General features: G+C 39.3%; 1 protein-coding gene across 1 annotated transcript in view; it reads right to left on the bottom strand.

Moving 5' to 3' along the window:
- The window catches only part of MYO1F (myosin IF), a 1,136,901-nt gene that overhangs the window by 302,695 nt on the left and 817,904 nt on the right, over positions 1-16,302 (bottom strand). The window contains exon 10 of the mRNA XM_044053742.1: positions 4,660-4,856. Coding sequence (XP_043909677.1) covers positions 4,660-4,856 — 197 coding nt within the window. The remainder of the gene's footprint in view (positions 1-4,659; positions 4,857-16,302) is intronic.

The raw sequence follows: 16,302 nt of genomic DNA, 5'->3' as shown, positions 1-16,302 counted from the left end.
AAGTGTAACAGGCGCATCACCTCTTAGTGTGACGATCTCTGTTGAAAAAGCTGGTGAAGCTGGATTTTTTTTTATACATAGGACTGATACTGGGGTGTGAACTCCTGGTGGGAAATCTTATTGGTTGGGAGTCCTGTGGATGTGTGCGCTGGGGTGAGTGTCCACTGGTTTCTAGTTTGAGCTTGGAGAAATACATTGGAAAAAAGGAGTCTCAGATCAAACTGCTACAGTCCTTAATTAAAATGGATTAAATTTCATCATTACGGGTTAAATGACAACACTTTTTATAAATGCCCATAAAACAGAGGACATCCTATCCAGGTTGTGTAGGCATGATATATGTAGAACACAAAATATGTCCTAAAAGCACATTACTGCTGATTAAAAGAAAAGCTAAATCTTTTAGCAAAACTAGAGCTTCCAGTAAAAAGCTTCCCATACTGTTGTGGTCTTGTCCAAACATGCACACCAGTGCTGAATAGAAGCAAACCTAAGCCTTTAGTAAATTACAGCTTTATGTTGATCAGAGATTTTAATAGTAAAACTTTTTTGGTAGCGTGATGGTCATTGCTGTTAATAGTAGTTCTTATGATTAAGCCTGTGGAGGCACAGCACACTATTTATGGCGCATGAGGCACTGAGGCCTACTGGTTTGCTAGCTTCCAGTATCAGTTGTTGTTGTTGCTCTCTCTCTTCTCTCTAGCACCCCTCGTGCTGATGTGGTCTAGAATATGAAAATGGATGTCCTTGTGGTCCAGGTGTGGTGCTTTGTTAGTGAAGTCTTAGAAGAACTTACTCTAATTTCAGACATGTGCTGTGCAATGCATCTCTTTAATTTGTTTATAGTTTTTTATGTAGAAGCCAGCGCAGGTAAAGTAGCTGGCTCTGTACGCTATTCACTCAGTATTTACTGTAAAACACTTGTTTTGTGTTTTGGTCATATAAAGCTCTATGCATTGCTCATGAGGTGGCAGTCATTTCAGTTGGGAACCACAGTTAATGGTCCCTTTAGGTCTATGATCTTCATCTTGTCTACCTTCTGTGTAGCTCCTGAAAATTCTAGCTTTTTGATGGTAAACTTAGAATGGGTTGGAAATAGTTTGCTGAGTATTTTTCTGTGATGATGTCCCAGTTTACAGAGATTTCTTCTGATGTCCCTGTGGTCAGTTGAAAAGATCAAGGCCATACTTCTATCCCATTTACTGATGTCAGTTTCCTCTAATCTCCCTGACCAACACTTTGGTAGGTTCAAGAAGGTAGGGTCTTTGGCAATTTTCATATCCTAATGGGGTTGAATGTGGGTCTAATGGGCCTACCACTGAATCTCCAGGCTAGAAAAAATATTTTCAAGTTCCACCAGGATTTGGTAAAGTCCTGGAGGTCATCAGATGACCTTGCTATCCTCATACTTTTTAGCTTGATGACATTCACCTTTTTGATATGAGGATGCATGCTGCTGCCATGAAGTGGCAGGTTCATCCTGGTGAGTTTTTTATAAAGGTACATTGGTCATGGTAAGGTCCAAGAAATTCGCACTGTCTTGACTCATCTGTGTTGTGAATTTGAGGAATGTGGTGGAATTGTTCATGTAGGTAAAGAAGACCTGATGTTCAGAGTTACCTTCCCAGACAATAAAAAATATCATCAGTAAAATGAAGGTAACAACTGATGTGGGCAGAAAAGGGGAGTTGTAGACGTATTCCTCTTCGCATTTACTTGGAGCAGTATTGGCCAGACTGCATGCCATGACACTCCTGTGGCACTCCCCAGTAGATTGTTTGTAATAATTTTCCTCAAACTGAAAGAAAAAAAGTTGTTGCTAAGCAGGGTACTGAACAATTTGCCAGTTATTTCTGTTTCTTCTTGGAGTGTGGCTCACATCCTGTTATAGGCTTGGGTGATAGCAGTAATACACTCTCCATGAAGGAGCACTATGTAGACTGCTTTTGTGTAAATTGTAACAATAGTGAAGCCTTCATTGATATCCACATCCCTGATTTTCTTTAGGAAATGTAAGGAGTCCAGTACAGGATCTATTGTTTCCAGCTAAAGATCTGTATCTCAGACAGGATTGGAAAACTCCAAGTATCCCTGCAATAGCTGTGCAGGCGTGAAGAGTTAATCCACCCTTCCATGGACAAGACAGAATCTACATTTCTCTTCTTGTATCAGAGGCTTAAGTATTAGAAGTTATGTCCTACCCAGAATCTTGACATTGGCTTTCCACAGTGAAGCCAAGGACTGCGAGCTCACTCCGCTCCCCTCCCTACCCCCAATTTACACCCACCCCCAGGGGTCCTATCCTTATACTTACTAACCACACCTCATCCTCTTCCCATTACTCTCCAACCACACCTCTTCTCATTACTCTCCAACCACACCTTTTCTTCTTCCCATTACTCTCCAACCACACCTTTTCCTCTTCCCATTACTCTCTAACCACACCTTTTCCTCTTCCCATTACTCTCTAACCACACCTTATCCTTTTCCCATTACTCTCTAACCACACCTTATCCTCTTCCCATTACTGTCTAACCACACCTTATCCTCTTCCCATTACTCTCTAACCACACCTTTTCCTCTTCCCATTACTCTCTAACCACACCTTATCCTCTTCCCATTACTCTCTAACCACACCTCTTCCCATTATTCTCATTACATACCTCTTGCTCTTACCATTACTCTTCAAACACATTCTTCCCCCTACTTTACTTTCTAAACACTCCCCAGTTACCCAACTGCACTAATATTAACCTCTCACCACTCTCCTTTTATCACACCACACCCTACTCCCTTCTTTCATCTCTACCCAGTGAATTTATTTTTCTACCTACAAACAATCTATATTTATTCATACAATGTATAAACAACCCATCCCATCTTATGTCCCACTCTTATTCACACTCTCACTACTACCTCCTTTAATCCTCACCCATCTTTTTACCTCCTTTGAAAACCCACTAGGCCCATACCTAAACTACCCCAAGAAAGAAACCAACTCTCCTCTCCTTTTTATTCATGCTAATATAACATCCTCATCTAACTACATACTTCCTAAATACCATAGAATACTGCACATAAAGTACAACAATCAGAACCACAGGAAAGGCCTACCTCTATACAGCAGATTCCACAACCCAAACTATCTAAGTATACTACTCTCTTTAAAGGATGGTGACATCCACCCTAACCCAGGCCCACCAACAACTCCTATCTCTCTCCTCAACCACAAAGAATCATCTACTCATGCCCTGTCTAAACCATTGAACTCCCTTTTAATTGCTCATCTTAATATACGTAGCATAAACAATAAAGTAACAACTCCAAGCTCTAACTGAAATCTACTCCTTTGATATTCTCTGCTTAACAGAAACTTGGTTAAAACCTGTAACCAAAGACAATAAAATCATCCCACCTGGATATAATATCCTGAGACTAGACTGAGTATCCAAGAAAGGTGATGGGGTTGCTATCCTATATAAATCTAGCTTACAATTAACCACTCACAACTGTAAACCACCTATAGACTCCAATGCAGAAATCTCCAAACGTCATCTTAACAATTCCAAATCCATCTATGTTATCTGTATAAGATGCATTGTAAATATGATTTTTTTTGTTTAATGTTTCCTTATTTGTTATCTTGTTAATTTCATTGTTCTATCTTGGAGCTTATCTTCCTGAGCCTCTACTGAAAATGGACATACATCCAGTTAGACTAGTCCAGTCAACAAATGTAAAATAAAATAAATAAATATATTTGAGTCTCAGATGTCATACTCTTCAGAAAATTCATGCTAATGCAAAATACATTATATGAAACTTTTTAATTTTGCAAGAGCAAATATTTAAAACTTGCCCCTATTTTTGAGCCCTTGTTCCTGCATTATTGATGGATTTGCTTACATTTTATGAACTAAAAATTTGAGAGGTATGATCCTCAGTGAAGTAGTGAATGATATACATGGTGATGGCTATGGGTGGTAATCCTTGAATCAGGTTTCATCATTTGAACTATAATGCTTGGAATATTTTTGGAGTAAGATAAACCAAAGAATAATAGTGGACAAGCTATGCTATATCCAAAAATTAAGCACAAACCAAAACAATATACAGCTCAAGGATCCATGACATCTGTTCAATTAAAAGTCCTTTCTTTAATAACACCACCAACATACAAATGTGCAATACAAGCGCTTTCATGTGTAGTAATGCTTTTTCAACTATTTTAAATTCATTCCAGCAGCATTATGTAGTATGGCTGTAGCTTTGTTCGTGTGAATTTGAAATACCTGATATTCTCAGAATTTTTGCATATTGTATGTGCAAATTTACATTTTAGCTTCTGTTTTGTTTTCATCCAGTGCAGATACTGAGACAATAGCAATAACTGTTTACATATTATTTTTCCACTGTTTTTTTGTCATAAAACATTTTCATATTTTCTTGTGTTCTTTGTATGATATTACTGTTAGAACTACTGCATCATTTAAAGTGTTGAGACTCAGCATGTTGTTTGTCACAGCAGATTACAAAATAGTCCTAGTAACACACTTTCTTTTTATAAACAGGTTCATTAAAATGCTATGATTTTACTTGCATTATATTTCCTGTTTCTTTGTGTTGTAATTTGGTAGGGTAGATAAGGTAAGTACTTACTTCTACTAAGAAGTCGAATAAGCGGGAGTAGAGTCCTTTCGCAAGTGCATCTCTGGTGTAGGATGCTTGTTCTACGTTCAGTGTCACATTGATGGACTCTGTCTTGCCACCCCACTTGCTGTCCATTTTTCTGCTCGTCAGTTTGTCATTAAGACGAGTCTGGTCAATTCCAAGCAGGTATGCAGGAAAGGCCAAAACTAGTTGGAAAATATCCACGAATAGAGTTAAGAGATTATCTTGAATCATGCAGTAAAACATTAAGATAGCACTCAGGTTATTACTAATTTAATTAAAATATCTAAACCAGCCAATTTAAAATAAAATGCACATATTCACAGTCCATTTTCTAGCATAAACTTAATTTTTCATCTCGTATCATTCTCGGTAGACCATATTTTTTTTCTGTGAATGTCAGGATATTACCTTGGGACATTTTTTTGTTGTGATAATGATAGCTTTATTACAACCTGGTTGTTTACCTCTTGATTGTATAAAACCTCTTTTTCACAATGTTGCTGAATAAATTTGCCTAGTGATTTGTTTATTTTTTAACAATGCTTTAGTTTTCAGAAAAGGAAAAAAATGAATGGTCAGTCATTAAAGACCAGTCTACCTTTCCTGCAATGTCACTGGACAAATCTCCAGAATGGAAACCAGGAAAAAGTCAGACATTGCCATTTGGTATAGACTAACATAATTCTAAAGGAGGAAATTATATAAGCAATAATTTCTTTTCTGTACACTTTAGTGTCTTGTGAGTTAGTTCAGGCATTGCTAATCAGTTCACCAGTTTAATTTTCTTTGTATAAGCTATAGCTAGTTGTTGTTGTCTTTCGGCTTTTCCCTTTTAGGGGTCGCCACAGCGGAACTCTGGTCCGCTAATGATTGGCAGTAGATTTTCACGGTGCCGAGGTACAAGCTCGACGCCCAACCTTCAATGAAGGCACGCCCATTCATGCATGTGTTTTGGAACGCCACTTGACCCGCAGGGAGGACATGCAGACTCCACACACAAGGTACTCCCCACACACTAGCTGAGAATCAAACCTCTTGCTGTGAGACAACAATGCTACCGCTGCAGCACCGTGGGCTGTATAAGCTATAGCTAGTCTGTTGACATAAAACTGAACGTCTAGCTATGCAGTCCAACCATAGTGACATGCAGAACTTCTAGCTATGCAGTCCAACTAAAGTGTCAACAGAACAAAACTTCAATTTTCTATGATTCAAAACACATAATTTATAAGAATTATGAAAGTTTTTCCATAGATCTCAAACTTGTTTGATATCAAATTTCGGATTGTAGTAGTTTTAAATTGCATAAATATCATAGTGACAAAATAGGTGGAAGCTAGTAATGTACTTTGTTCCTCTGTCAGTACTAAAATGCTATCTTACAAGCTCTCCCTGCTGACCTTTGGGCTACAAGGCATAAGCTAATTGTATTTAGATGAAATTTGTGTTTGCATTATGAATGTTATATTGGGTCTACTTTCACTGTAATGCACATGTTTTAAAACTGTGTATGGCTTGGCACATTGTAGGTATCTCATAACTGCCACTTTTGTTGATTTATAGTGCAGCGGTAGTGTTGTTGCCTCACAGCAAGAGGTTCTCCTGCTTGATTCCCGGCTGGAGCGCCTTCTGTGTGGAGTCTGCATGTCCTTCCCGCAGTCGAGTGGCATTCAAAAGACATGCGTAAATGGGTGTGCCTTTGTTGAAGATTGTGTGTCGAGCTGGCACCTCGGCACCGTAAAAATCTACTGGCAATCATTAGCGGACTGGAGTTCCACTGTGGCGACCCCTAACCAGGAAAAGCCAAAAGAAGAAGAACAACATTTGACTTACAACAAAATATGCCTTTGCCTGCATTCTTTTAATGATTGTAAAAAGGTTATGGTTAAAAAAGGACCCTGTGGCCCAGCTCATTTACCACAATAATTGTTAAAAATAAATGTAATAAGTATTCTGTGCAAATATTAGTAAATAAAAAGATTTGTATGTATTCTAGTGCTGTTTTATTTATTTATTTGACATTTGTTTATCGGGAAAAGTCTGACTGGCCAGAAAGTGCCCATTTTCAGCAGAGGCCTAGAGAGAAAAGTTCCAATCATCTTTCAAAAAACAAGTACAGATGTTTTAAATCACAAAGTATTATGTTATACTACAAAACATAAGACTGAAAAAGTTGTAATGAGAATAACATAGAGCATGTGTTTGACCGTGTTGAGTGCAATGAAAAACAATAACACGAGTTGGAGAAAGTATGTGGAAAGCTCATTAGTCAAATTATTTGTTACATAGATTAGTATGTGATAAATTAGACCTGAGACAATTCTAATAAGCTGTTTAAAGAGATAATATATTACATGATTAGAGACAGTGATGGGAAATTGAGTGATGTCTTACTGTGAGAGATGGTGTTCATATTATGGTTATTGAAAGAAGGAAAGACAAGGAGATTATAAGAAGACTGCTGGGTAGGGTGTGTTTAGGTAGCTTAGGTGAGTAAGGAGGAAAGAGAAAGAAGCAGAGGAAAAGTCTGCAGAGAGAAAGTGGATATGGTAAGGTAGTGGGGAAAAAACAAAAGAAAAGAGTGGAGTAGGAGGTTGGAGAAGGGTGTGAGATGAGATTTAGGTTGAAGGGGGTGACTGAAGTGCAATGAGTAAGCTCATACAGGACTGGAACAGGAGCAGGTCCAAGATTTTGTAAAGTATTCTTTTATGGACCATTTAAATGTGTGTAGGTTAGTAGTACTAGTGGTTAGAGGTAAGGCTTTCCATTTTTTTCTCAACTGAGAATGAGTGCAGGTTTTGTCCAGGGGATTTATTTGGTTTATTTATAGTGAGAAGTTGTTTGTCTTCTTTTAGGGGAAATGCACGTTGATTAAAGAGGTAAGAGCTGGACAGACTAATGTGTATGGTTTTATATAGGAGAGGTGGAGGGGGAGTTACAGCCAGCTAAGGGTATGCAGAGCTTTACAGTGATGGGTAGAGGAGGATGAATTAGTAGAAGACTTGGCAATTTTGTTGTAACAGCTTTCAAGTTTGTTTTTCATGGAAGATTGTAAATTGGTTAGAACTGGTGTCCCACAGAGTAGGGAGGGCAGAAGGTAGGTTTTGTCTAAAGTAATTTTTGTGGGTATGTTCAAAAAATGAGCCAGGATTTAATGGAGATGACAGCTTGTTGAGTGATTTCTTACTGGGGAATTGTGGTGTTTGAAGAGCAGATGATAGTCATCTGCATATTGAATCAAAATATTTTCACAAGAAGATGATTGTAGGTTATTGATAAAATATTGAATAGTAGAAGGCCAAGCTTTGGCCAGCTAAGAACTTGGTTATATTCAACTGGACGTATAAGAGAATTTAAGTACCTTTATCTGCACTTTATTTAAAAAAAAAATACAGTATTTAATTTGATTTAAACTGTGTTGAAGGAGTGTTGAAGGAATATTTAACTGAAGTTATTCTGCTCTTCAGTAACTTGAACTGAAGCTAGTGTTGGCTGAATTTTGTTATTTGCTAGTAATTACAGGTGTGGGGGTAGCCACATTCTTTGATTTCCTGTCCTTGCATATTTAACTGGTGCATTGTGAAATATTTCCTGCTTTAAAACCTCAGCTTTGGCCAGCTAAGAACTTGGTTATATTCAACTGGATGTATAAGAGAATTTAAGTACCTTTATCTGCACTTTTTATACAGTATTTAATTTGATTTAAACTGTGTTGAAGGAGTGTTGAAGGAATATTTAACTGAAGTTATTCTGCTCTTCAGTAACTTGAACTGAAGCTAGTGTTGGCTGAATTTTGTTATTTGCTAGTAATTACAGGTGTGGTGTTAGCCACATTCTTTGATTTCCTGTCCTTGCATATTTAACTAGTGTATTGTGAAATATTTCCTGCTTTAAAACCTCAGCTTTGGCCAGCTAAGAACTTGGTTATATTCAACTGGACGTATAAGAGAATTTAAGTACCTTTATCTGCACTTTTTAAAAAAAAATACAGTATTTAATTTGATTTAAACTGTGTTGAAGGAGTGTTGAAGGAATATTTAACTGAAGTTATTCTGCTCTTCAGTAACTTGAACTGAAGCTAGTGTTGGTTGAATTTTGTTATTTGCTAGTAATTACAGGTGTGGTGTTAGCCACATTCTTTGATTTCCTGTCCTTGCATATTTAACTAGTGTATTGTGAAATATTTCCTGCTTTAAAACCTCAGCTTTGGCCAGCTAAGAACTTGGTTATATTCAGCTGGACGTATAAGATAATTTAAGTACCTTTATCTGCACTTTTTTTAAAAAAAATACAGTATTTAATTTGATTTAAACTGTGTAGAAGGAGTGTTGAAGGAATATTTAACTGAAGTTATTCTGCTCTTCAGTTATTCCCACCCACCCTCCCTGTTTTTGTTTTGGTGTTAATCTTAGTGGCATTGAAACTGCCCGCCCCTCAGCCTGCCTCTGGGCCCATCTCATTTGCTCACTCAACTGAGTGCAGTGAGATCATATTCTGATTTCAGGCACTCCTACTGTGTACAAAGAGAGCATCTGGGAAACAGAAAAAATTAAGCTTATTTCCTGCCTTTCTTGTTAAGTGGTATAGACTATTTGTAGGCTTCTGAGCCCCCAAGCCCTTCTGTGTTTGAGGGAAGCCTTCTAGCTTGTTTTTTTTTTTTCTTATAACTAGCCAGTTTTCTAGTTTCAGCACTCAAATCTGTTTCTTTGATCTCAGCACTTGTTCAGATAAAAAAAAAAAAAAAATTTCATCTGCTTTTACTGTACTTGTGTTTCTACCTACTTCATTTTACTTTTGCATCATCTTAACAATACTCAATTGTATTTATTACTGCTTGGTGTAACTCATTCTAAGCCTTTTGGTTTAAACACTTGGGCTTCGGACCAGTTGTTTTGCACTGAGAGGGTTTGTGGTCTGCACTGTTGTGGCAGAACAGGTAGCTTACATCCTTCTAGGTTGAGAACTGCTGATTGAGGGCTCAGTGTCTGTTATTCTAAAAGTGTATTAATTCTGGTTTAAGCACTTGGGCTTTCAAGCCAGTTATTTTACATTAAGAGGGTTCGTGGTCTGCACTCTTGTGGGAGGAGAGGCTGGACTCTGCCCTTCTGAGCTGGGAATTTCTGGTTAAAGGCTTATAGTGCATGCATATCTGAACTGTTTCTTACTGAAGTTGGTGCGCCTTGTTTGCTGTGGCATAGACTGGATTTGGGCCTGCTGGATCTAGCTTTGTTTGTGTAACTTGAGCACTAATCCAGACATTCTCTAAAGTATTCAATGGTATTTATTACTGCTTGGTTGTAACTTGATTAAAGTGTAACTATCATTCTAAGTCTTTTGGATTAAGCACTTGGGCTCAGACCAGTTGTTTTACATTAGGAAGGTTTGTGGCAAGCACTGTGGTGGCATGACAGGTAGCTTTCATCCTTCTAAGTTGGGAACTGCTGATTGAGAGCCCAGTGTCCAAGTGTATTAGTTCTGGTTTAGGCACTTGGGCTTTCAGGCCAGTTATTTTACATTAAGAAGGTTCGTGGTCTGCACTCTTGTGGGAGAAGAGGCTGGACTCTGCCCTTCTGAGCTGGGCATTTCTGGTTAAAGGTTTATAGTGCCTGAATATTTGAACTGTATCTTACTGAAATTGGTACACCTTGTTTGCTCTAGCATAGACTAGATCCAGGCCTGCTGAATCTAGCTTTGTTTATATGCTTGTTGCTTGTTTGCTTGTTATTTCCCTGGAAGCTAATTCCACCTAATACGCAACTTCTCAGCGCTTCTGTGGATCACTAGTGATATCTGCATTGCTTACTGTACTTATTTCCTTGTTTCACTTGAAAGAAAGTTACTGTTTGTCGTTTTTGCATTTAGTTACTTGTAACACATTGCACTCAAGTTACCTGGCACTTGCTCACTAAAGCAATTATATAAGTCAGCACTAAAAATTAAAAAGCACTACACCCTCACTCCCCACTGGCCCTTGTTTTCAATTAAGGATCTCCCAATATTATTCTAGCATGTCCAAAGGTCAGTTGTCAATCTCCTCTCCGGTCCAGCTGGTGAATCTGGGAATCTTGAGGCAATGTTATAACTGCCTCATGTACACAGACAACCCTCTCCTCCTCCCACATAACACAAATACTTGAGAGAGATGCAGCTATTTAGCCAAACTGGAGGCTGAGCTCTCTCAACTCAGGACTGGCAAGACCAGACAGGAGGAGAAGGCAACTACACACACCACAAAACCAGCCTCACATAATGCTACCACTCCACTGAATCAAACACACACACACAAAGACATACTCGGAGGCTCTGAGTAAAAATTTACCTAAACAGCAGAGGCCTCCAAAGCAGACACCCAAACTGCTACCTCAAGACACCCCACAAGCAACACATAAACCACAAAAGCAGTGTGCAAAGCAGTCACAGCCCTTAAGGCCAAATACAACACCAAACATACTTGTCATAGGTGACTCCATAGTCAGACACACTGACATCCCACTCACCAGGCTGAACAAGGAGAGGGTCACAGTAAGCTGCCTATCGGGCGCTAGAATCTGCCACATAACACAAGCACTCGGGTCACTCCACGGCAAGTACAAATATGACACAGTCATTGTCCATGCTGGTGTGAACGACCTGAGACGTACCTCCCTGGACTACATGAAAAGACATAGAGGAGCTCTCTGATTATGTAGCCCAGGCAGGTATGACCCTAACCCTGAGCAGTATCTTTCCTTCACCAAGAATGATGCCACAATATAGAGACAAGATGATCAGCTTTAACAATTGGCTTAATGTCTGGTGTCATTCAAAGGGGATCCAGTGTCTGTCTGCCTGGGATGACATGCTTGACAAGCCACACTGCTTCGCAAGGGACGGCTTGCACCTGTCACCCCTGGGATTCCGGATATTGGCTAAGGCTCTTGCCACCCCCATAGTGCCTTTTTTAGGCAAGGCTCAAATTCAAAGCCTACCACCCTAGAAAACAAAAATGGGAAGAAACTGAGGGTAATGCTGCTCAATGCCAGAAGTCTAAATCTCAAAATGCACGCACTCGAGGCCCTTCTCAGTATGGAGAACATCGATGTCTGTGCTGTAACTGAAACCTGGTTCAAGGCTCCTGAGAGCACCCCGGCACTATTAGGTTTTACCTCATATCATGCGTTCCGGCCCCAAAACCCGGACCACATCACAAAAGGAGGGGGTGTATCCATATTCATAAAGGATACCCACACCTCCAGGTTGCTTCGGAAACCATCCAGGTGCAACTAACCATAGGCAAAACTGCTCTACAAATTGTAGCATGCTACAGGCCACCCTCTCAAACTCAGGAACCCCACACAGCCTTCCTGAAGACACTGGAGGGTATAAATGTATCTCCAAACACCATCATATTGGGTGACTTCAACTACCCGAATATAGACTGGGAACATTACTCAAGCCCTAACTTTCTAGCCCAACGGTTCCTGGAGTTCATCAATTCAAATGCCATGGAACAGCTAGTCACTGTTCCCACGAGAGGAGAAAATATACTAGATCTCATTGTCACAAACATGAGGACAAAATGCTCCACACCGGAAGTATATCCCTCATTGGTGAGATCTGATCATAAACTAATCTCACTGGAAATCCACATCCCGCCCCCACCCCAAACAAAAAGACCATAGTGAAGAACTTCTCTAAAGCAAACTTCTCACATCTCAAGTCTGGTGTGGTATCCTTCAAGGCCCCTGAGCCAGTGGAAACCACAACCTAAGCAGGGGAAGCCCTTAGAAATGGCTTCTATGAACACCTCCAGGACTGTATGGAACAGGCAATCCCAAATAAAACCAAGACTCTTTCCACAAAGGGCAAACGCCCAGTCTGGTGGACCCCAGCCATTAACAAACTTTACAATAAGAGGAGAAAGCTATTACATGATAGAACAAAATCCATAAAAGGGAAGTCACCCTGATCATTATTAGTAAAAAAAATATGAGCACTCATAAAATCAACTAAGGCCAATTTTGAGAGAAAAAATTGCCATGTATTCAAAGGACAATCATAAGGCCTTTTTCAGCTATGTTAGGAACCTGGTGGAAACTCTCAGATATGCTCAGAATTAGTCCAAAATGATACAAAAATCACTGAACCCACAGACATTGCCAACATACTGGCAGACAGGTTCAGTGCAAACTTCACCCCTCTCCCCTAAAGGAGAGATAACTATCCCAGCAGTGTAGCCTCCCGGACATCTCAAATGCGCAGGTGAAAGCTGCTCTCTCTAAAGCTAAAACACAGCATCAATGGGACCGGATGGTGTCCCCGGCTGTGTGCTACATGAGCTAAATGAGGAATTAAACCACACATAAGGCAGCTGTTTAATCTCATATTTTTTCTGTGAATGTCAGGATATTACCTTGGGACATTTTTTTGTTGTGATAATGATAGCTTTATTACAACCTGGTTGTTTACCTCTTGATTGTATAAAACCTCTTTTTCACAATGTTGCTGAATAAATTTGCCTAGTGATTTGTTTAATTTTTAACAATGCTTTAGTTTTCAGAAAAGGAAAAAAAATGAATGGTCAGTCATTAAAGACCAGTCTACCTTTCCCGCAATGTCACTGGACAAATCTCCAGAATGGAAACCAGGAAAAAGTCAGACATTGCCATTTGGTATAGACTAACATAATTCTAAAGGAGGAAATTATGTAAGCAATAATTTATTTTCTGTACACTTTAGTGTGTAGTGAGTTAGTACAGGCATTGCTAATCAGTTCACCAGTTTAATTTTCTTTGTATAAGCTATAGCTAGTTGTTGTTGTCTTTCGGCTTTTCCCGGTTAGGGGTCACCACAGCGGAACTCCGGTCCGCTAATGATTGGCAGTAGATTTTCACGGTGCCGAGTTGCAAGCTCGACGCCCAACCTTCAACGAAGGCACGCCCATTCATGCATGTGTTTTGGAACGCCACTCGACCCGCAGGGAGGACATGCAGACTCCACACACAAGGTACTCCCCACACACTAGCTGAGAATCAAACCTCTTGCTGTGAGACAACAACGCTACTGCTGCAGCACCGCGGGCTGTATAAAGCTATAGCTAGTCTGTTGACATAAAACTGAACTTCTAGCTATGCAGTCCAATCATAGTGACATGCAGAACTTCTAGCTATGCAGTCCAACTAAAGTGTCATACAGAACAAAACTTCAATTTTCTATGATTCAAAACACATAATTTATAAGAATTATGAATGTTTTTCCATAGATCTCAAACTTGTTTGATATCAAATTTCTGCTTGTAGTAGTTTTAAATTGCATAAATATCATAGTGACAAAATAGGTGGAAGCTAGTAATGTACTTTGTTCCTCTGTCAGTACTAAAATGCTATCTTACAAGCTCTCCCTGCTGACCTTTGGGCTACAAGGCATAAGCTAATTGTATTTAAATGAAATTTGTGTTTGCATTATCAATGCTATATTGGGTCTGCTTTCACTGTAATGCACATGTTTTAAAACTGTGTATGACTTGGCACATTGTAGGTATCTCATAACTGCCACTTTTGTTGATTTATAATGCAGCGGTAGTGTTGTCACCTCACAGCAAGAGGTTCTCCCACTCGATTCTCGGCTGGAGCGCCTTCTGTGTGGAGTCTGCATGTCCTCCCCACAGTCGAGTGGCATTCAAAAGACATGCGTAAATGGGCGTGCCTTCGTTGAAGATTGGGTGTCGAGCTGGCACCTCGGCACCGTAAAAATCTACTGGCAATCATTAGCGGACTGGAGTTCCACTATGGCGACCCCTAACCAGGAAAAGCCAAAAGAAGAAGAACAACATTTGACTTACAACAAAATATGCCTTTGCCTGCATTCTTTTAACGATTGTAAAAAGGTTATGGTTAAAAAAGGACCCTGTGGCCCAGCTCATTTACCACAATAATTGTTAAAAATAAATGTAATAAGTGTTCTGTGCAAATATTAGTAAATAAAAAGATTTGTATGTATTCTAGTGCTGTTTTATTTATTTATTTGACATTTGTTTATCGGGAAAAGTCTGACTGGCCAGAAAGTGCCCATTTGCAGCAGAGGCCTAGAGAGAAAAGTTCCAATCACAATCTTTCAAAAAACAAGTACAGATGTTTTAAATAACAAAGTATTATGTTATACTACAAAACATAAGACTGAAAAAGTTGTAATGAGAATAACATAGAGCATGTGTTTGACAGTGTTGAGTGCAATGAAAAACAATAACACGAGTTGGAGAAAGTATGTGGAAAGCTCATTAGTCAAATTATTTGTTACATAGATTAGTATGTGATAAATTAGACCGGAGACAATTCTAATAAGCTATTTCAAGAGATAATATATTACATGATTAGAGACAGTGATGGGAAATTGAGTGATGTCTTACTGTGAGAGATGGTGTTCATATTATGGTTATAGAAAGCAGAAGGAAAGCCAAGGAGATTATAAGAAGACTGCTGGGTAGGGTGTGTTTAGGTAGCTTAGGTGAGTAGGGAGGAAAGAGAAAGAAGCAGAGGAAAAGTCTGCAGAGAGAAAGTGGATATGGTAAGGTAGTGGGGAAAAACAAAAGAAAAGAGTGGAGTCAGAGGTTGGAGAAGGGTGTGAGATGAGATTTAGGTTGAAGGGGGTGAGTGAAGTGCAATGAGTAAGCTCATACAGGATTGGAACAGGAGCAGGTCCAAGATTTTGTAAAGTATTCTTTTATGGAGCATTTAAATGTGTGTAGGTTAGTAGTACTAGTGGTTAGAGGTAAGGCTTTCTATTTTTTTCTCAACTGAGAATGAGTACAGGCTTTGTCCAGGGTATTTATTTGGTTTATTTATAGTGAGAAGTTGTTTGTCTTCTTTTAGGGGAAATGCACGTTGATTAAAGGGGTAAGAGCTGGACAGGCTAATGTGTATGGTTTTATATAGGAGAGGCGGAGGGGGAGTTACAGCCAGCTAAGGGTATGCAGAGCTTTACAGTGATGGGTAGAGGAGGATGAATTAGTAGAAGACTTGGCAATTTTGTTGTAACAGCTTTCAAGTTTGTTTTTCATGGAAGATTGTAAATTGGTTAGAACTGGTGTCCCACAGAGTAGGGAGGGCAGAAGGTAGGTTTTGTCTAGAGTAATTTTTGTGGGTATGTTCAAAACATGAGCCAGGATTTAATGGAGATGACAGCTTGTTGAGTGATTTCTTACTGGGGAATTATGGTGTTTGAAGAGCAGATGATAGTCATCTGCATATTGAATCAAAATATTTTCACAAGAAGATGAATGTAGGTTATTGATAAAATATTGAATAGTAGAAGGCCAAGGGTGGAAGTGGGAATATATGCAAAGATGGATCCTTGTCATTTGATAGCTTGTTACCAGTTGGCAAGGTAGCTTGAGAACTACTGAACTGATGGAGATGCTAGACGCAGGGTGGACAGATGATCGAGGAGTTTACTGTGAGAGTCCATGTCAAAGGCTTTTGATAGGTCTAGAAATACTGCATATACAAGTTTGAGTTGTGAGCTTTATTGACAGTGTCTGTAAATGATAGTAATGCAGTGGAGGTACTGTGGTCTGGCCGAAATCCATGTTGTGTATTGGTCAATGGCTTGTTTTGTAAGAGATAGTTGTACACCTTTCAAGGATTTTAGACA

The sequence above is a fragment of the Protopterus annectens genome, chromosome 13.part0 (assembly GCF_019279795.1).
Source record: "Protopterus annectens isolate FY-2018-M chromosome 13.part0, PAN1.0, whole genome shotgun sequence".
Classification (NCBI taxonomy): Eukaryota; Metazoa; Chordata; order Ceratodontiformes; family Protopteridae; genus Protopterus; species Protopterus annectens.
The sequence above is the reverse complement of the archived record's forward strand: the minus strand, read 5'-3'. Positions and strand labels throughout refer to the sequence as shown.